The sequence below is a fragment of the Hibiscus syriacus genome, unplaced genomic scaffold, assembly GCF_006381635.1.
Source record: "Hibiscus syriacus cultivar Baekdansim isolate YM2019G1 unplaced genomic scaffold, ASM638163v2 tig00111105_pilon, whole genome shotgun sequence".
NCBI classification, from domain to species: Eukaryota; Viridiplantae; Streptophyta; class Magnoliopsida; order Malvales; family Malvaceae; genus Hibiscus; species Hibiscus syriacus.
Genome location: NW_024062987.1, coordinates 5,132,078 through 5,152,025, shown reverse-complemented (window position 1 = coordinate 5,152,025; position 19,948 = coordinate 5,132,078). Strand labels below are relative to the sequence as shown.

At 37.3% G+C, this 19,948-nt stretch overlaps 2 protein-coding genes, 1 non-coding gene and 1 pseudogene across 4 annotated transcripts; all 4 read left to right on the top strand.

The window, feature by feature from the left end:
- Window positions 1-2,472: 2,472 nt before the first annotated feature.
- LOC120153663 (macro domain-containing protein XCC3184) lies at window positions 2,473-4,880 on the top strand. Its single transcript, XM_039165575.1, has 7 exons — window positions 2,473-2,859; window positions 3,081-3,129; window positions 3,225-3,327; window positions 3,413-3,508; window positions 3,594-3,668; window positions 4,173-4,242; window positions 4,564-4,880. Exons 1-7 carry the CDS (start codon window positions 2,743-2,745, stop codon window positions 4,636-4,638), a joined length of 585 nt encoding a protein of 194 aa, XP_039021506.1. The 5' UTR covers window positions 2,473-2,742; the 3' UTR covers window positions 4,639-4,880.
- Window positions 4,881-5,771: 891 nt separating this feature from the next.
- LOC120153944 (40S ribosomal protein S26-1-like) lies at window positions 5,772-17,732 on the top strand. 2 transcript variants are annotated; one of them, XM_039165804.1, is made up of 7 exons: window positions 5,772-5,856; window positions 5,960-6,052; window positions 6,130-6,214; window positions 6,302-6,435; window positions 7,205-7,212; window positions 8,492-8,496; window positions 14,088-17,732. In XM_039165804.1, exons 1-7 carry the CDS (start codon window positions 5,854-5,856, stop codon window positions 14,114-14,116), a joined length of 357 nt encoding a protein of 118 aa, XP_039021735.1. In that variant the 5' UTR covers window positions 5,772-5,853; the 3' UTR covers window positions 14,117-17,732. The 2 variants fall into 2 exon arrangements, with proteins under 2 accessions (XP_039021735.1, XP_039021734.1); XM_039165803.1 differs by lacking the exons at window positions 7,205-7,212; window positions 8,492-8,496; window positions 14,088-17,732 and having other exon boundaries at window positions 5,773-5,856; window positions 6,302-7,155.
- Window positions 6,943-7,047, top strand: LOC120154241. The gene has a single exon (XR_005518867.1). It is a non-coding gene; the product is annotated as a small nucleolar RNA snoR99 (small nucleolar RNA).
- A 339-nt stretch (window positions 17,733-18,071) lies between the features above and the next one.
- Window positions 18,072-19,585, top strand: LOC120153943 (annotated as a pseudogene).
- The last annotated feature ends 363 nt before the right edge of the window (window positions 19,586-19,948 follow it).

The following is a 19,948-nucleotide window of genomic DNA, read 5'->3' as shown; positions in this document are numbered from 1 at the left end:
CTCCGGGTGTCGAGCTGAAGAATCGGCCCGATAAGGTGATGACTCTTGAAGTAGGGGGTGCTCATCATCCATCCCATCAAAAAGCCGCTTACTAGCTTGCCACCAATCAATGGCAAGCTCAGCCTCTATGGGTGTCAGCCTCTGTAATGGATAGTTGGCCTCCTAACAATATAAAAGCTCAAACAAAGGTAAACGTGCACTAGTAATAACTTGTTTATATATGGTTGTATTTGTGTGTTAACTTACATCATTCATCGTCGAATATTATAGTAACTCTTCCCAATCCAATATGCGGATCCTCCTCTAGGTAATAGCCCTAGGAATATCATTTGAATTTTTTATTGCATATGTCTGCATGCTGGGGAAAGCCTCAAATATCCAAATCTACAAACAATATAATACACAAACATCAGTAATTGTTAAATAATTAATTATAAATTTGGAAACATTATATAGAAATTCTTATCTTAAAGGCCCAAATAAAACCTACCAAATTGTATTTAGAACCATCGTCCCACAAACGTTTCCGGTCCTCAAAGGCAGAATACAACTTCTTCCAGGTAGCTTTCCATAGATATGAACCCCAAAGAAACAGGTTCCATGCATTTAGGTCATCTACCAATAATATTAGGTTCTCAGAAATAGGTTGTCTGCCCTCTTTGCCTAAAAAGCTGTATGCAAAAGTAATAAATGGAATACTCGGACAACATCAAAGTCATCCATCCGAGTAAAACCATCTTTAACAAATAATCTCGACGTGTAAACTCGGCTTCGACTTTGCTAGCTCAGGAAAAACCCGAGATAACCATGATGGGCGGGAGATATGACTAGTGTATCGGGTTACTTCATCGTGTCCAAAGCATAGACCAATGATTAAGCAAAACTCCTCCCGCCCAAAATAGGTATACGCTGGAGGAAAATGAAACCATATCTCTTCATCGCCACGTTGTATCCTCTCGGGTAGATCGTTAGTCATGGTCTGAAGAAACAAATGTGTCAACATAGCATCTCCACTCGGATGTTGTACTTTCAGCCATGGCCCGAAGCAAGTATCCTCAAACAATTTTCTTTGTAGAGGTGTAAGCGTCGACGCAATTTTAGTGGCTAGGCTTAATTTATTCCTTAAGGTTAATTGAGCCGAAAAAATTTCTACAAAAACAATAAATATACCAAGTTAGATATACCAAAAACTACAAATTATACACTATAAACAGACATGATATTAAACAGTGAAAACAAAGCCAAATATAATTCAAACTAGCACGGTATTCACCCAAGTCATTCTTCCATCATAGTTCACAAAATGCATTAGATAACATTCCAGAAGTAAGCACTTATAAAACATTTAAAAGGACAACATATAGGTTTAGTGCAGGTTCAAGGACAACATAAAGAGTAGTAGTTTATTCTTGAAACTTAAATTCGCAACACTGTGAAGTTACTATTTGTCTTTGTTTTTTGGTTGAAGTAATGCAATTCATTCAAGTTTCAATTTGCAGAAGAATAGTAGTTTCTTAAACTTAAATTCGCAATGCGAAAATGAAAATCGCAACGCGAAACTAAATTCGCGTTGTGATTTTTGTGTTGCGAATTTAAGTTTCAAAAACTATTCTTCTGCAAATTGAAACTTGAATGAATTGCATTTATTCAACAAAAAGACAAAACAAAGACAAATACTAACTTCACAGGGTTAAATACTAAACAGTTTAGCAATATTGATAGCAATCGAATGAATTTACTAAGCAATCTAAGTGAAATGGTTAATCTATATATTGAAATTACTAGTAAATTTATCATCAATATAAGAAAAATCTAATAATAAAAAAAAATTCAAAATAAAAATAAGATATTAAAAAAACTAACCCTCGGTGGTAGATTTTCCATTTCTGACCGTGAATGGTTGTGAGGGTTACTATGAGAGATGGAGATAGACGGATTTCGTCGGAGATGGGGACGGATTACGTCGGAGATAGGGACGGATGTCGCCGTAGAGAGTGAGAGATGGAGATGAGACTAAGTTATGATTTAGGGTTTTAGGTTATGATTTACGATAATACTGTTTACATTTGTGTTGCGAAATTAATATTGCGAAAATAAACATGCTTTGACTTCTGTGTTTCGAATTTGACTTCTGTGTTGCGATTTAAAAATTCGCGTTGCGAATTTAGAAATTGGGTTGCGAAATTAGAGTTCGCGTTGCGAATTTATTGGTCATTTTTACAAATACAAAAAAATGATTAAAATTATATATATTATAAGATATTTTCGATCACTGACGTTACTTTCTCAAAAATAAATCTTTAAAGGAGATTTAAATTTTATCATTATCCTGGTTCGATATCCATCTGTTTGCGTATTTTCTAGAAATGAAATCATTTCTTTTCATTCAATATCAATCTTACACGTAAAAGGCCATCGGCTTATAACTATTTCTGATTTTTTTTTTTGTTGATCGCAAAATTTTATATAATCCATTATTAGCCAAATATTAATAAACAAAATAGATGGTAGGCAGTTCGTTTCTCTCTAGAGGTAGCAGAGGAATCAGGTTCCCAGCATTTCATCCGCATTTAACCGCCGCTACTTGTTCCAATACTAGAGTTGGCAGTGTCTCCTCTTACCCAAAGCCCATTTCTCACAAATTCTTCAGTAGAAACCCTAGTAAACCCTAGTCCTTCCCAAAACATATTGAAACACTCTATACCTTCATCACCAGTTCGTGGGATCGTTGGGTTTTCAGCAATGGCATCTGCAACTGAAGGAGAAGATGGTCAGTTCAAGTTGTATGAGACCAGTGTGCTTAAAATCCAGAAGGGCGACCTTACTCAGTGGTTTGTTGATGGCTCCTCCGATGCTATTGTGAGTCCCTTCTCTATAATCTTATAGTTCGTTTTCTTATGATTTAGTTATGGAATTAGTGACCCTCGGATTTCTATTCAATTTAGGGGGTTAATGGAAATTGAAGGATTATTGAGTGTGGATATGCGTTGATGATTATATTACTTTTCATGGATTTTTACGTACATTGATTAAAGTTGAGCTTTGTGATATTAGTGGTGATTGATGATAATCGTCTGCAGGTCAATCCTGCAAATCAGAGAATGCTTGGAGGTGGTGGTGCGGATGGAGGTATTCTACATTGGAAAATTTTCTTTTCCTGATATTGGACCTTATTAATGTGACATGAAAACGAACTTATAATGACCATTGATGGATTTTACCAGCCATACATAGGGCTGCTGGCCCGGAACTTCGAGAAGCATGCTTTAAGGTTCCAGAAGTTCAACCTGGTGTTCGCTGTCCCACCGGTGAAGCAAGGATTACTCCGTAAGTTCTTAATAAGTACAGTGTGTACTGCTGATTCATCCAAATGTTTCAACAGGCTAATGTGTTGACCGGTGAGATTATGCAGAGGATTTAAACTGCCTGCATCTCATGTGATTCACACTGTTGGACCAATTTATGACTCCGACAAGGACCCTAAAGGCTCACTCAGAAATGCATACAAGTATGTTATGCTATTCATTTCCCGCCACTCTATTTCTCGTTAAGTTTATCATTCTCAATAAGATCTCTTCTTGAAATTGTTGCAGAAATTGCTTGAGTGTGGCGAAACAGAACAACATTAAATACGTTGCGTTTCCTGCCATATCTTGCGGTGTATTTGGGTAAGTAATGCTAAGAAATCACCAAAGGCTTTCTTATTTTCTCCCTTTTCCCTCTCTTTTTATAGCCCTTTGATCTGGAAAGTGTAGAGAACTGTGAGATTTACATGATCAAGTACAAAACCTCAAGTCTTTACTGTCATCATATTTTTTTTTGAAACTAGATGAGCACTCGATCCTGTGGAAACTCGCCTAAATTGTATCTGGTTTTTTGTTTCTTCCTTCTGTGATGATTTTATTTGTTAAGGGCTGTTTTTCAATTGGTGATGCTTGGATTGTTGGGTTATTTTTTTGTAACTTTCTCAATTGGACTTTGATTGTGAGCAAGAAATCATAGACATAATAGAAATCTCTTGTTCATGGAAGAGCATTCTCTTCTGCCAACTTCTCTGTCATTTAATCCTTAACGTTATCTTGGATTTATTTATTTTCTAGCTTAGCTGTTTGTGCTAAACGTTTGATCGGTTTATGTTTAAATTCTTTGTTTCATTTCGGAAAATTTTCCAGATATCCTTACGAGGAAGCAGCAACGGTTGCGTTAACTACTATCAATGAATTTGCCAATGATATTAAAGAGGTAACTTCTCTTTTTATTCTGCTTCAACATTAACATAAAAGGTTTCTTGTAATTGTCGATTGATTCCCTTTGTTTCACCCTTTAGATCTCGTTTTTCATTATTACTTTCATGTTACTCAGGTGTGAGTATCAAATACAGGTATGATACATAATTCTATGTAGTCCGAATACTAGACGAACTTATTTGCCTACAAAGACTTGTAGAAGGAATTCTTTCATTTTTTCTTTCTTTCCTTTTCTTAATTGCATGATACATAATTCTATGAAGTACGGATACGAGACGAACTTGTGAGTGATGCTTACTCGAGTTGCTGTTTGCAGGTGCATTTTGTTATGTTTGACGGGGACATCTATGATGTTTGGTTGAAAAAAGCAAAGGAAATGTTCCAGGTTTAGTTCATGCTAGGAACTAGAATTGAGCTCCTTCACACTTGAGGGTGAACTTGGCAATAAATGTATCTCAGTTGGCTTGAACCGATAACTTTCTTTTGGATTATGTCCTGTGAGGGTCCAGACTTTAGATACATAAGCACCGTTGTGCTTCATCTGCACACGGCATACGTTTGATGCAGTTTTGATGTAGTAAAGTGGTTGCTAGGACACGCCATGTTACCTAAGACTTTTTATTACACCCGTGCAACTTGTATCAAATTTAGGTACATGTGTCGGATGCATAATTTGAATCGATTAATGACGAACGGACTAATAATCGGAATATATTACATGTGTCAGGGCCTAATAGGTTATGTCACATCAGTTTTAATTTTTAAATTTACTCGAAAATGTTTGGAACCATACTATGTCTCTGGTGGAGTGAACTCTCGTCTTTCAGTTGAAAATATATAGCACAGCCAACGCCTATAGCGAAAAAGTTCACAGTAATTGAACTAAATTAAAATAGGACAAATATACATTTTTTGGTACTTGAACCTAATTTTATAATTTAATTTGGTAATCAGTTTTTCAATTAAGTATTACATGTTTTTTATAGCATAGCCTTAAAATTCAATTTGGTACTTAAATGTTTTTTTTAATTTAATTAGATGTTTGAACTTTATTTTTTAACTTACGTTATTTGCACGTAGAATGAACGAACAATTTAATAAATAAAGGAAAAGAGAAATTTTATGAGAATGAAGGCAATCGAGAAATTTACTACCGAGTAGATCAATTAAAAACAATACCGAATAATCAATTCAAGAGAATATCCACATAAATATATATAAAAATACAATTCTGATTAATAAATATGTTTATGAATAGAGAAATACGCTGTGCATAAATATGATATTATTATATCAAATATTATTACTTTTTTTTATCTATAATGTGATGTATTTTTTAAATAGAAAAATAGTTATAAATTAATAAAAAAAACTAAAATTTTGTTGAGGGATTAATTTATAATTTTTAAAAATAAAACGTAAATAACTTTAAAAAAGGAAAATAATGGGGAAATATGTACGAATGTGCGTTAACGAAAAAATAGGGTTTCAATGAACCTCACTCTCCCAACTATAAAACCATATTTTTTTCCAGTCCTCTCCCAAGCCCTAGTTATTAGCCGGCGGAAGCAAAGAGCCTCCATAATCTGTACTTCTTCCTCTAATCATGGTTAGATCATTTTATCTCTAGCTAGGCTTCTGATTCTTTATCAAAACTTACTACTTTTGTTCACAAAATTGATCACTCCAAGTGTATCTCTATTGTTTTGTAGACCTTCAAACGTCGGAATGGTGGCCGCAACAAGCATGGCCGTGGCCATGTCAAATTCATCCGCTGCTCTAACTGTGGCAAATGTTGCCCCAAGGTAATTTCCATCTATGATTTATGATGTGTTTTCTTTTCCTTTTTTGATTTGTTTTTTCATTGTTTGTAATATAAAAGGATAAGTCGATCAGGAGGTTTCTTGTGAGGAACATTGTAGAACAAGCTGCTGTTAGGGATGTCCAGGTAGCCTGCGTCTATGACTGTAATTTTCATTTAATTTCTTCATTACGTTCCAACTTTCTCGTTTCATTGCCTATGTTGAAACCATTATTTGGTTAATCATGTGTAGCGTACACTCTGGTTAAGCTGCATGTGAAGATGCAAATCTGTCTTTCATGTGCGATCTACTCTCATGTCGTGAGAGTCCGATCCCGCACTGACAGGAGGAACCGTGATCCACCCCAGCGCTTCATCAGGCGCAGGGTATGTTTTTTTATAACTCGTGATTCGATGCTTCCCGTATCTTGCTAACAAGTATTTTGATGATCTTGTGATGTGAGTGAACGCTGCTTGACCATGCCTTGCTTGGATTTATTATTGTTTTCTTTCATCTCGTGGTTTGGTTATGGTAAAAGTTATGTAGTTGTTATATTTTAAGGTATGATTTGGAATTTCAGACTCACTATGGAAAAGCTTCGTCAATTTATGTCATAAACTTGTTTAAACAAGGATAGCATCCCTTAAACACGGTTAAGACTCGATCGAAACATTGCAATTTAACAGGTTATATATATACTAATTAAGTTTTATGTTATAAATTATGTCTTAGAACGTTTTTACTAGACTTTTGTGGTTGCCTATTGATTGTTACTTGGGGATCATCGAGAGAGCTTATAGAAGAATTTAGCAATAGCTGAAGCTTAGATGCCCTTTATAGAAGACTTTTGCCTCGTTTTAGGGACCTGTCTGCCCCTTTGGCCTACATACACGGAGCTTTAGGGAAGAACCAGTCCCTCACATGTTAATATCCATCTAATCACTTTGTCAGTTGCCTTTTTCCCGGTGGCATACTGATCATTATAAGATGGGAAATGTCACCTGGATTTCATTAATTAAACAGAAGTGATTGTTATTGCTTAAGTTTGTTGATACTAAGTGCCTTTTTGTGTGTGATGCTAATAGTTTTGTTTTCACGTTTCTTGAATATTTTGCCACTTTCATTGATTTTGTATTTGATTTTTAAATGCTTCAGGATGACATATGATGCTTAAGGCATATGATGCTTCAGTTGAATTTGTATATTTTATTTTGTTTTAAAATGTCTGCATTAGTTTCAAGAACATGGGAGATGCGTAGGAAGGTTATAACAGTTTGTGAAAAGAACTTATTTACACTTGTGTGATAGGAAGGTTATAACAGTTTGTGAAAAGAACTTGTTTACACTTTTGTGATTTCAAAGCTATCTAATTAAACAATGAGCAGTAATATATACACAAAGCTAGCTGAGGTAAAATAACTGACTATAACAGAAAATAACCTAACTAATTAAATAACCGTAATAGCCTCCCCTCAAGATGAAGACTGGTGAATGTTGAGCAGACTCATCTTGGAAATAAGACTTTGAAAAACTGGCGCATGAAGGGCTTTGGTAAGAACATATGCAATCTGATTGAAGGATCGAACGTGAAACAGCTTAATTAAACCTTGCTTGACCTTGATAATAGCCCAAAAATTTCAATACTTTACATAAACACTGATACTTTTTAAACATTATGTTATGCCTACTTTTGAAACTTTTTGAGACTTTTAAAACTATAACTCAAAGTTTCGATACTCTTGAAAGAGTATTGATACTTTTGCCCAGAAGCTCTAGAATTTGCCTAAAACGAAGAACAAGTATCGATACTATCCTTATAGTATCGATACTCTACCGTAAAACACATACGAAAATGTTATATTTCAATCTCAAAGACCCTAGTGAGGTCCCAAAACATTTTTTAAAGTCTTATGTGATTATAAGGAGCATAAATAAGATTTATATCATGCTTATAACATAAAATGAACAATCTACCATGAAAATTGCTAAATGTGCTTTAAACTTAACTTTCTAACACATCTTAACTTTCCATGATATACACTTGGTATGAGAAAACTATAAGTGTGTTACTTGGCCTTCTTGGTTGCTAAACTCCTCTTGAATCAACTAGGATTTACCTTGCCTTCAAGAAAACCCATTTTGAAAACAAAATTTAAAACTCACAAAATGGAGCTTGAAACAAAGCTTGAAGGATGGAGAGAAACATTCTTATCTTGGTTAAACAAATGGCATAATGCAAACAAATACCTTTAACGTTTGACACTATATGCATTTGTGATAATTATTATTTATTAAATTAATATCAACCAATCATATGTTGCCACATGGCAAATGAATTTTTTATTATATTAAGAAAATAGGGATTAAACCTCTACAAATTTTGTTATCCATGGGATTTGAACCTGGGCCTAAAGGTTGAAAGCCTTGATACCTAACCATCAAGCCAAGTCACTTGGTTGTTATTGAATGGCTAATAACAACTTTTAAAGTATATTGTTGCCATCAAAACCACCATTAACACACACTTTTTTTTAAATTATAGTTAGATTTAAATTGTTATAATTATTTGAGTAAATTTAAATTATCCATAGGTCTTTTTAAATTTAAATTTATAAATCGATATGAGGTCTTAATTAATTTTAAATTTATAAACTTAAAAAATATCATAGGTAAATAGATCTGAGGATAAACCATAGGCCTTTTTTAAAATTTATAAATTTAAAATTAATTAAAATTTTAAATTTCGGTTTTTTAATTTTACTTTGATTCATCAACAACAGATCTCCAATCTCCGTTTTTGTCTTTAGCAGTGATAGTGCTTATGGAAGATGTGAAAAAAACCCTTTTCACAGTGTTGGATTTCAAGCAAGATTTGAGGAGGTTTTCAGTGCCTTTGATTGCAGGGTAAATGATATTTGATCTAACATAGGATTCTTGGAAAAATCAAATGCTCTGTTAGATTGATGAATTGTCGAAACGTGAATGAAAATGCTTTGAAGATAAAAAAATGCAGAGTTTACCAATATTCTCCTTCGAATTGGCATCGAATTCCATTTGAAGCTGCCACATGAAATACACTATTGAAGATAAAATTTTAATTAATTTTAAATTTATAAACTTTAAAAAACACCTATGGTTTATCCCCATATCAATTTTCCTATGATTTTTTTAAAGTTTATAAATTTAAAATTAATTAAGACCCAGATCGATTTATAAATTTAAATTTAAAAAGACCTATGAATAATTTAAATTTACTCAAATAATTATAACAATTTAAATCTAACTATAATTTTTTAAAAAAATACTTGTGTTAATGGTGGTTTTGATGGCAACAATATACTTTAAATGTTGTTATTAGCCATTCAATAACAACTAAGGGACTTGGCATGATGGTTAGTTATCAAGGTTTTCAACCTTTAAACCCAGATTCAAATCCTATGGATTGCAAAATTTGTGGAGGTTTAATCACTCTTTTCTTAATTTAATAAAAAAATTATGTGCCACGTGGTAACATATGATTGGTTGATATTAATTTAATAAAAAATAATTATTTATTATTAATTAATTTTAAAAAAAATTGATAATGTGGCATCACACGTGTACATGCCACGTCAGCATTTAGTCTACGTGGATCTTCCACGTCATCATCTACAATGATATGAACATGCCACGTCAGCAAAAAATAATGACATGGAAATACCACATCATCATCGATGACCACATGTGCATGCCACGTCAAATGGACCCGTTCACCGTCAGTTTACTGACGGATTCCATCCAACGTGGGGACTTATGCCTCATAATCAAACGTTGTGGGTAGAATTGCTCCAAAAAAAACGATTTGGGCACAAATGCATATAGTGCCAAACGTTAGGGGTATTTGTTTGCATTATGCCTAAACAAATCTAAGATTGAAATGCTTGAAATTTGACTGTTGAAAGGAAGAAAAAAATGGAAACTAATGGAAGGAAGAAGAATAAGTGTGAGTGAGATATTAGGGGTTGGTTTACGTTAATTGATATAAAAAGAGGGGAAAAGATATCAGCTTCAACAAAATGGGTAAACTACACTTCAGGTCCCTCACCTATTAACTCACTTCAAAACTCTCTTACCTTTAACTCTTGGGGCTACCTTAGGCCCAACACCTATATAACTTGGTCCAACTATCTTGGGAGGTCTGATTGGCTTGATTTAAAGGACTCGGATTGACCCAAACTACTATCCCGGGTTTTGGGTATTACAAAGGCTCTTTCTGAAAATGTCTCGGTGTGCACGCAAAGTAGAGACAAAACACAAACACCAAAAGAATTTGATGTGCATGTAATCAGGAGACTGAGAACTTAGAACCTCATAAAGGGATTTGTTATCCAAGACTGAAGAGGGAAGTCTGTTTATAACATATGTAGCTGTGAGCAAGCAGTCCCCCCAAAACTTGACAGGTACACTTGATTGGAAAAACATGGCCCGTGCAACAGCCAAAAGGTGCTGGTGTTTTCTTTCCACAACTAAGTTATGTTTTGGAGTCTCAACGCAAGAAAACTGATGAAGAATGCCTAAACTAGAGAACAGACTTGTAAACTTCAACTCGGGGGCATTGTCTGATCGAAACACCTTAACATCAAACCTAAACTGCCTCTTAACCATTCGAATGAAACTAGGAACAATAGAAGCTACATCATATTTATGTTGCAGTAAATAAGTTCAAGTGGATCGTGTAAAGTCATCAACCAAAGTGAGAAAAAAACGTTGGTTATTATATGTAGCATGCTTATATGGTCCCCAAATATAACAGTGAACTAATTCAAAAGGAGAACTAGTGTGATTCAAAGATGTTGGCGATGTTGCTTTGCAAGAGGGCAAATTTGACAAGGATTATTTTTATTAGTAGCAGAAGATGGTAATACATCCTTTAACAATTCTATAACACGAACACTAAGATGGTCAAGCCTGTCATGCCAAGAAGCTAAAACAACATTTGAACTATTAGAAGAAAAAGCTTGAACACTTGGTGCTGAAGGCAGTTGCAACAGGTATAATCCACGATAAAGTTCACCCTTCCCAATCACTTGCCATAGGTCCTGAATCAAGCATTGAGTTTTATGAAACAAAACATTAATATCAGTCTCTTTAACTAAACAACTTACTGCCAAGATATTAAACTTGAACTCTGGTAAATACAACACGTTCTTAAGTATCAATTTTGAAGAAAGATGAACGATACCAGAAAAACGCACAGGAATAATGGACTTATTTGGGAGAATAATAGTGCAATCCTCAAGAGGAACTAATGAATCAAACAATTCCCTGGAATAACAAACATGTCTGGATACCCCGGAATCTATAATCCAACAATTTTGACTATTAAACGAACTCAAACTATTTATATAGGAAAGAATCTTGTCTTGCATGGCTAGGTTAACCGAAGTAGAAGACGAGTTCGAAGTCGAGGTTGCTTGAAGCTGACTAGTAAGCATGGCTATCAGCTGCTGACACTGATGAGTGGTCAAAGAATCAAAAGCAACAACTGCATTAGTCTGAACAACTTGGGGCTGCTTGGAACGGTTGTTGTACCCGGGGGGATACCCATGAAGTTTATAACACATGTCTTTGGTGTGGCCCAGCATATTGCAATGGCTGCACTAAGGATGCAACTTTCTTGGATTAACATTTTCCTTGACAGCAAATGTTGCCTCAGCAACCGGGTTGGCTAACACAATGATTCGTTGACCCTCTTCTTGAACAACCAAAGAAAAGACTTTTGTGATAAGCGGGAGAGGATCCATCAACAGTATCTGACCCCTCACATGAGCAAAAGACTCATTTAAGTCCATCAAGAATTGCATGGTCAATTCTTTTTGCTGTTCATCAAGCAATTTTCGAAGACCACCACAACCACACTGTAAACAGGTGCACATAGGTTTAACAGAAACTAACTCATCCCATATGACCTTGAGTTGAGTATAAATAATTGCTTATTGTCATAGAACCTTGAAACAACTCACCAAGCTTCTTCTTGAGAGAAAAGATTCTAGGTCCATTCGTTTGTTGAAACCTATCTTCAAGATCGCGCCAAATAGCAGTAGCAGTGGAATGGTATATGAGACTAGTCACAATCTCTCTTGAAACGGAATTCAAGATTCAGGAACTGACAAGATTACTAGATCTTATCCATGCATTAAGCAACTCATGCGAAGCAGGATCTGGAACAGGGATAGATCCATCAACAAATCCCAGCTTGTTTTTGGCGGATAAATGTTGTATTTTATACTGAAACTTAACAACACACTAAAGAAAGTAACTGAATTTGTTATTCATAAAGGAATTACACCAACCTTTTATACACGATAGCTTGTATACCATACTCAACTAACTCCCTTAACAAACTCATAACTAACCTCTAATAGCCTCAATTAATCCTGACTAACCACAAACTAACCACACAACTTACACGTACATTTGCTGCAACAACCAACCATGCACACAGCATGTAAACATGCAGCTATAGTTCAACATTTTCCCCGTCCTTCTCAGCTCTCTCCTTCTCTGCCATATGCACTTACTGTCTAAACAACACACATGTGCGGACTTAGCCAAGGGTTTTGTTAACCCATAAGCAGCTCTGCAGGTACATAGTTCACTTGAATCGCTCCACACGCCACCTTTTCATGCACAAAATGTATGTCCAACTCTATATGCTTCGACCTAGCGTGGAACACCGGATTAGCACTCATGGCAACAACAGTTGTATTGTCACTCCAAACTACAGGAACTGCAGCAACCACTTCACCCACATCAGACAGTAATGAACGAATCCAGACCACTTCAACCACTGTATCAGCAATGCTACGATACTCTGCCTCTGTTGTCGAGTGAGCCACAGTCTTTTGCCTCCTAGCACTCCACGAAACCAAGTTACACCCGAGGAACCCGAGACTGACCTACGATCGTCAACGTTACTGGCCCAATCAACATCAGCAAACGCAGTCAAGCAACAAGACTTAGACACAGGGGCCGGCCTAAAGACCAAGCCATAGTCAACTGTCCCACTCAAATAACGCAAAATTCTCTTAACAGCAAGCCAATGACCATCACAAGGCCGATGCATATACTAGGCCACTCGATTTACGCTGAACGCTATATTTGGCCTCGTATGACTCAAATACAGCAAGGAACCAACAATGCTTCTATACATGCACGCATCTGCAAGCAACTTCCCAACATCACACGTCAACTTGGGTGATACCACCATTGGCGTCGGTGCTGACTTAGCATTAAGCATACCTGTCTGCTCCAGCAATCCGCGAATAAACTTTCGTTGACTTAACACCAATTGATCAGACGACCTCCTGACCTCAACACCAAGGAAGTAACCAAGTTCACCCAAGTCCTTCAAAGAGAATTTCTTACCAAGCAGCCGAACAACCTCATCAACCACACCACTCGATTCTTCTGTGATTATAATATCATCTACATACACCAGGACCAATGTACGAACTCTACTAACCCGTCGCACAAACAACGACGCATCAGCTGCTGTACCACAGAACCCCAACTCCAACAAAAAATGGCATAGCTTGGCATACCACATGCGTGGTGCTTGACGCAGCCCATACAATGCCTTTTATGGCCTACAAACCAGCCGAGTGCCATCACTCGCTACTTGTTCAAAGCCTGATGGCTGCACCATGTAAACTTTTTCAGTAAGCTTACCATTAAGAAACGCGTTATTAACATCCACCAGTCTTAAATTCCATTCACGAGTCACTGCCAGTGACAACACAACATTAATTGTGGTCGTTTTTACCACCGAGCTGAACGTGTCATTGAAGTCATGACCAGACACCTGTGAATACCCTCGCGCCACTAGCCGAGCTTTTTGCCTTAGCACATACCCATCAGCATTGTACTTAACCTTGAACAGCCACTTACACCCAACCGCTGCTCTCCCTTTTGGCAACGGTTCGAGCACCCATGTACCATTCCTCACCAGTGTATCGTACTCAACAAGCACAACCTCTTTCTATTTTGGTTCTCGAAGAGCCTGGTCAATCGTGCATGGCTCGTTAGTACTGTCTTTAACTTGTGTAGCAAACACTTTTGGTTTAAAAATACCCCGTTTACTGCGGGTGACCATCAGATGCCCATTATTAACCAACAAATATGATGTGCCATCTTCACACTATCTAGGCACACCAGCCCGAACCGACTCATCCACCAGCAGCTCACCATGCTGCTCTACCTGTTCTGGCACCACATTCGCCACACTCTCACCTGCATCAGTACTGATCGACACACTTTCAATAGACTGATCGACACTGCTGCTGGAAGCTCTCACTTTAGCAGCCTCAGGCATTACCCCACTGCCACGTTGAGCTCCAGGAACCACCATCGGTGACTCCCCAACACCCGAGTTTTTTGAAACTGTTAACCCTTTCTTATCCACGTGCTCAGCAAACGGAAACACATGCTCATCAAAAACTACATTACGAGATATATAGACTCGTCCATCAGGTGCTAAACACTGATATCCTCGAATGACTTACACTGTAACCCAGGAAAACATACGGTTGTGACCTGTATGCAAGCTTGTAAAGTTGAAATACTCGTAAATGAGGGAAGCACCTACAACCAAACATCCTTACGTGATCATATGTTGGAGGTTTGCCAAACAACTTCTCAAAGGGAGTATGCCCTTGAAATACCTTAGTTGGCAGCGTATTAATTAGGTGGGTTATTGTTACAACTGAAAACGACCAGAACTTCAAGGGTAGAGAGGCTCGAGCTAGTAGTGTCAACGCCATTTCAAACACGTGTTTATGCTTTCTCTCCACAACCCCATTTTACTGGGATGTGTGTGGACATGTCACCCGATGTTGAATCCCACATCGTGCAAGCACAGTTGAGAGGGAACGAAACTCACCTCCCCAGTCACTCTGCACAGCCTTAACCTCCAGGCCAAACTGTGTATGCACTAACTGCTGAAATAACTGAAATGCTCGAACTGCATGCCCTTTCTCTTTCAACAAGTACACCCAGGTGTGTCTTGAACACACGTCTACAAACGATACATAGTATTTGAATCCGTTCGACACAATATGTCTCGAACCCCATAGGTCAATAAAGACTAGCTGAAATTGATGTTCATACTGAGTTTCGGACACACTAAATGAAAGCTTGTGGCTTTTACCCATATGACATAGAACACACGTTGGAAGCAATTCTTTATTCATATCACTTGGCAAAGAAATATTACACTGCTTACAAACTTGCAACAACACGTTATAGGATGGATGACCTAAACGATCATGCCATAATACATAGCTACTACTACAAGATTTATGAGCCAAATTTGCTTCAGCACCTCGATCATGATCAACCAGAAAATTGTCAAACTCATATAGGCCACCAACTTCTCTTCCTCGCAGCAGCACAGCACCAGATGTTTCATCTCGAACCACACAGTGATCAGCATGAAATTCCAAAAACACTTTATTATCCCTAGCAAGCTTGGACATCAATATCAACTTCTTAGTTATAGAAGGTACATGCAGTAAATCACTTAGTATTAAAGATCGAGATGCAGTATGAACCGAAGTTCGACTAATTTTAGCAATTGAAAGACCAATACCATTTCCTATAACCAGTTTACCAGCGCCTGTGTAATCTGAACCACCCACAACTTCAGCATCATCAGAGGTAATGTGGTGAGTAGCTCCTGAATCTACAAACCGCGAGGCAGGGGAGGAACTCGTTGCAGCTGCATTTGCAAGTGGTCTGAGTCAATCTTGACTATCCAGGCCTGTTGTATTCACGCTTGGTTTGCTTGTACAGGCACAAACACTGGAATTGTAGTGACACATATTAGTTATAGGTAATCGCTCCTTGTACAAGCTTCTCACATCTAATTCATCTACACCAGAAAACGACTTGTCAAACCTGTACCAACAGCAATTGACAAGGTGACCATTTTTTCCACACAACTGGAACTGAACCTTGGCACGCCCATGACCACGGCCAGCTTGATTATTATAGGTTGTGTGTCTGTCTGTCTTGGCTTGATCTTGACAAGTGTATCGATCATACCTATCACCCACATCATTCTTCACCTGTGCTACATTAGCAGCAACAACCACACTGTCAAAATGAGTGAAGTTCTTCTGTTGAGTCTCAGCATCAATAAGCATCGAGACTATGCCTTCCAGTGTCAAGGCATCACGACTGGCCATCATCTAGTGCATTGTCTTGAGCGACAAAGACCTCATGATCTTCATTCTCAACAATCGTGCCATCATCTAGTGCAACCGTCGCCGGCGGAGGAGCAATCAAGCCAGACAACAACTTCTCAAGACGATGACTTCTCACCGTTAACAACACTTGTTGTTTCCATAGCAGAAAGTTCCGATCGTCTAAAACAATGCTCAATCGTTTGTTGGTGAACCCTTTCGAAGCAAGTCCCAAGCAGTCAGAGCTGCTGACAACACCACTAGGAAGTGGAGAAACCGGAGGCGTCATACCACCAACGTGCGCTCAGCTAACGACGAGCATACCTTCACCACGCCACCAGATCACCAACATCTGATACCATGTTGTATTTTATACTGAAACTTAACAACACACTAAAGAAAGTGATTGAACTTGTTATTCATCTAGGAATTACACCAGCCTTTTATACACGGTAGCTTGTATACCAGACTCAACTAACTCCCTTAACAGACTCATAACTAACCTCTAACAGCCTCAACTAAACCTGACTAACCACAAACTAACCACACAGCTTACACGTACATTAGTTGCAACAACCAACCATGCACACAGCATGTAAACATGCAGCTATACTTCAACATTGGTGGATAAAGCCATCAACATCGACCTCTTCCAATTGTTGTAATTATCGCTGACGAGAGGCTGAGTAACGAGAATCATACCAGGGTAATAGGAATTGTTGCCATGATCGAACTGATCAATAATCTCAACCGTGGTGAAACATGAAAATGAAGGGAGAAAGAAAGATGATGAATTGGCTAAAAACTGAAACGAAGTAGAAAAACGATGGAAGCAAAAAACTTATGATACCATGTAACAGTTTGTGAAAAGAACTTATTTTACACTTGTGTGATTGCAAAGCTTGATAAGAGGATGATCTCTTCTTAATAACAATGAGCAGTAAATATACACCCAAAGCTAGCTGAGACAAAATAACTGATTATAACAGAAAAGAACCTAACTAACTAAATAACCGTAATTTTGATTTCTCGACTAGTTTAATTTCATTTTGAATATTATGGTCAAAATGTCCCCTTTTCAGCCGACAGTTATGGGTAAGGACAGCACCATTCTCTATGTTTTCACCGACACATGCTATGGTTAATTTAAACCTTCGGCAGCTACCCCTTAAAACCACCCCATGTTGTTGCAGCTGCCCTCACTCGGTTAAAAATCAGATGAATTTCATTTCATTTTCCATCCCTTATTCTGTTTTCTTTTTGTCGATTTGCATGCCACGTGCAATGGTGGGATGTGGTGGCTCACCTAAACAGACTACTCATTTTATTTCTTTGACTCGCACAGCATAAAATAATTTCTCAATAATATAATTATTATCTTTACTCATTTTAATAATCACATCAACATGTTTGATGATCAATAGTGCAAATTTCGATTATAACAATCCTTATTAATTTACCGAAGAAAGAAGAATTAAACTAAAATAGTAACATAGTTTACAATATACTTAATTCTAATTTAGAATCAAAATCATCTGGACTCATTTTGCTTGGTTTTAATAAATAAAATGTTAAAACAATCCGAATAAATTTAGAATCAAAATTTGAAATTTTATTTATATTATTATACAGTGAAAAGTACATGGTTCGAGAGTTTGAAGGACATAAATTAAATTTAAGAACTAAATGTTTAGAACTAATTTTTATAATTATTCTGCTTTTTACCGGTTAAATCGATTTTAAATCCCAATTGATTGATGTATACTTTTTTTTTATCTATAACATGATTGAAATGATAGTGAAGTAGAAGCATCGATTTATCAATAAACCTAATCAATAAGCTGAGGACTCGTGATGCACAAGATGGAGACGCCAGGCCTCAAAGCGGCATAGCCAACAGCTCCACAAATTGGACACGGCAGGTTTTGAAGTTTCGGGACGTGTCTTACATGCATGATGGCATATATCCAGAATTATGACCCCTCCTCACTCTATAAATGTGTATATATACTTGTGTATGTATGTAGGTATGGAGTACAACTAGAAAGAAGCAAAAATGGCTCGTGCAACTTTCACAACTGATGATCAAAAGCTAGAGTTTTACAGGCTGCTGTGTGGCCACAAAATCCCTGCCGTTGGATTAGGCACTTGGAGATCTGGTTCTCAGGCCGATAACTCTGTTTTCACTGCCATTGTCGAGGTAATGATTGCTTCCCTTGTATCATTTTTCATTGCATTTGGAGCTTGATTAGTATTGATTAAGCCTCTAATCATGTTGCAGGGTGGTTACAGACACATAGGTACAGCTTGGGAAGGCAACAATACATGCAGGACTTGAGAGGAGGGATCTTTTCGTTACATCCAAGATATGGTAATTTGTGTTACTTTTTTTGTTTGATTTTTACGTTTTCTTATGGGGAACTTTGCGGTGAAATGAAATATACAGGTGTACAGACTTGACACCTGAAAGGGTTCGACCTTAATTGCTAAACACCCTCCAAGAACTCCAACTTGAATATCTTGATCTTTATCTGGTAATTATAGATACGTTTCGATTTCTATTGACGTGACAATGTTATAGGGTGTTGAAAAAATCATTGAAATGAAATGAACCATGAATGCAGATACACTGGCCATTTTGTCTTAGAGAAGGAGCTAGTTGGCCTCCCAAGGCTGGAGAAGTAGAGGAGATGGACATGGAAGGCGTGTGGAGAGAAATGGAAAAGCTTGTCAAAGAGAACCTCGTTAGAGACATCGGTGTCTGCAACTTCAGTTTGAAGAAGATGAACAAGCTGCTAGGCCTTGCTGAAATCATGCCTTCTGTGTGCCAATTTGAAATGCATCCCGGTTGGAGAAACGACAAGATGCTGGAGTTTTGCAAAAACAACTCCATCCATGTTACTGTAGAACACATTTCATTTGAATCATTTCCCGTTTTCCATATTCCACCGTTGATACTTAATTAAGAGGTTAAATTTGCAGGCGTACTCGCCGCTTGGATCATCGGAAGGAGGAAGAGATCTTATTCACGACGAGACGGTGGAAAGAGTTGCGAAGAAGGTGAACAAGAGCCCGGGTCAGGTGCTGGTGAGATGGGGGATGCAGAGGGGAACCAGTGTAATCCCGAAATCAAGCAACCCAGAGAGAATAAAGGAGAACATCAAGGTGTTCGATTGGCAACTGCCGGATGACGATTTCCAAGCTCTCTGCAACATACCTCAACAGAAACGAGTGTTGGATGGAGAGGAATTGTTTGTGAACAAGAACCAAGGGCCTTTCACAAGTGGCTGATATTTGGGATCATGAAGATTGATTAACAAACAAAGCCCATGTACAATCTTGAGCACCTGGTTTTGTTTTCATTTCCTGGATGTTTCAGTTAATCATATGGTTAATAATAAGAGACTGGTTATTTATTTGTTTTTCCAGGACTTATGGCTTCATTTCCTGCATGGTGAAACAAAAGCACAAAAATGGTTTACTCAGACAATGATTTCAGAACTTCAACCAGTTGGATCATTTCTTTACATCCTAATTGATTGTATCTTGTTTCAAATCTATGATTGCATGTCCAAGCCATGGATCATTACAAAAGCTCAAACCCGAATGCATATGACACGGACAAATTTTATGTAGGTTAGCAAACACTAAGAACTGCAGTGAAGATTTCGAGTGG

Coding starts and splice junctions, on each gene's coding strand:
- LOC120153663 (XM_039165575.1), top strand. CDS start 2,743: ATGGCATCTGCAACTGAAGGAGAAGATGGTCAGTTCAAGTTGTATGAG. Junction 3,130..3,224: donor AGGTGGTGGTGCGGATGGAG/GTATTCTACATT, acceptor GGATTTTACCAG/CCATACATAGGGCTGCTGGC. Junction 3,509..3,593: donor TCACTCAGAAATGCATACAA/GTATGTTATGCT, acceptor AAATTGTTGCAG/AAATTGCTTGAGTGTGGCGA.
- LOC120153944 (XM_039165803.1), top strand. Junction 6,053..6,129: donor GTGGCAAATGTTGCCCCAAG/GTAATTTCCATC, acceptor GTAATATAAAAG/GATAAGTCGATCAGGAGGTT. Junction 6,215..6,301: donor GGTAGCCTGCGTCTATGACT/GTAATTTTCATT, acceptor AATCATGTGTAG/CGTACACTCTGGTTAAGCTG.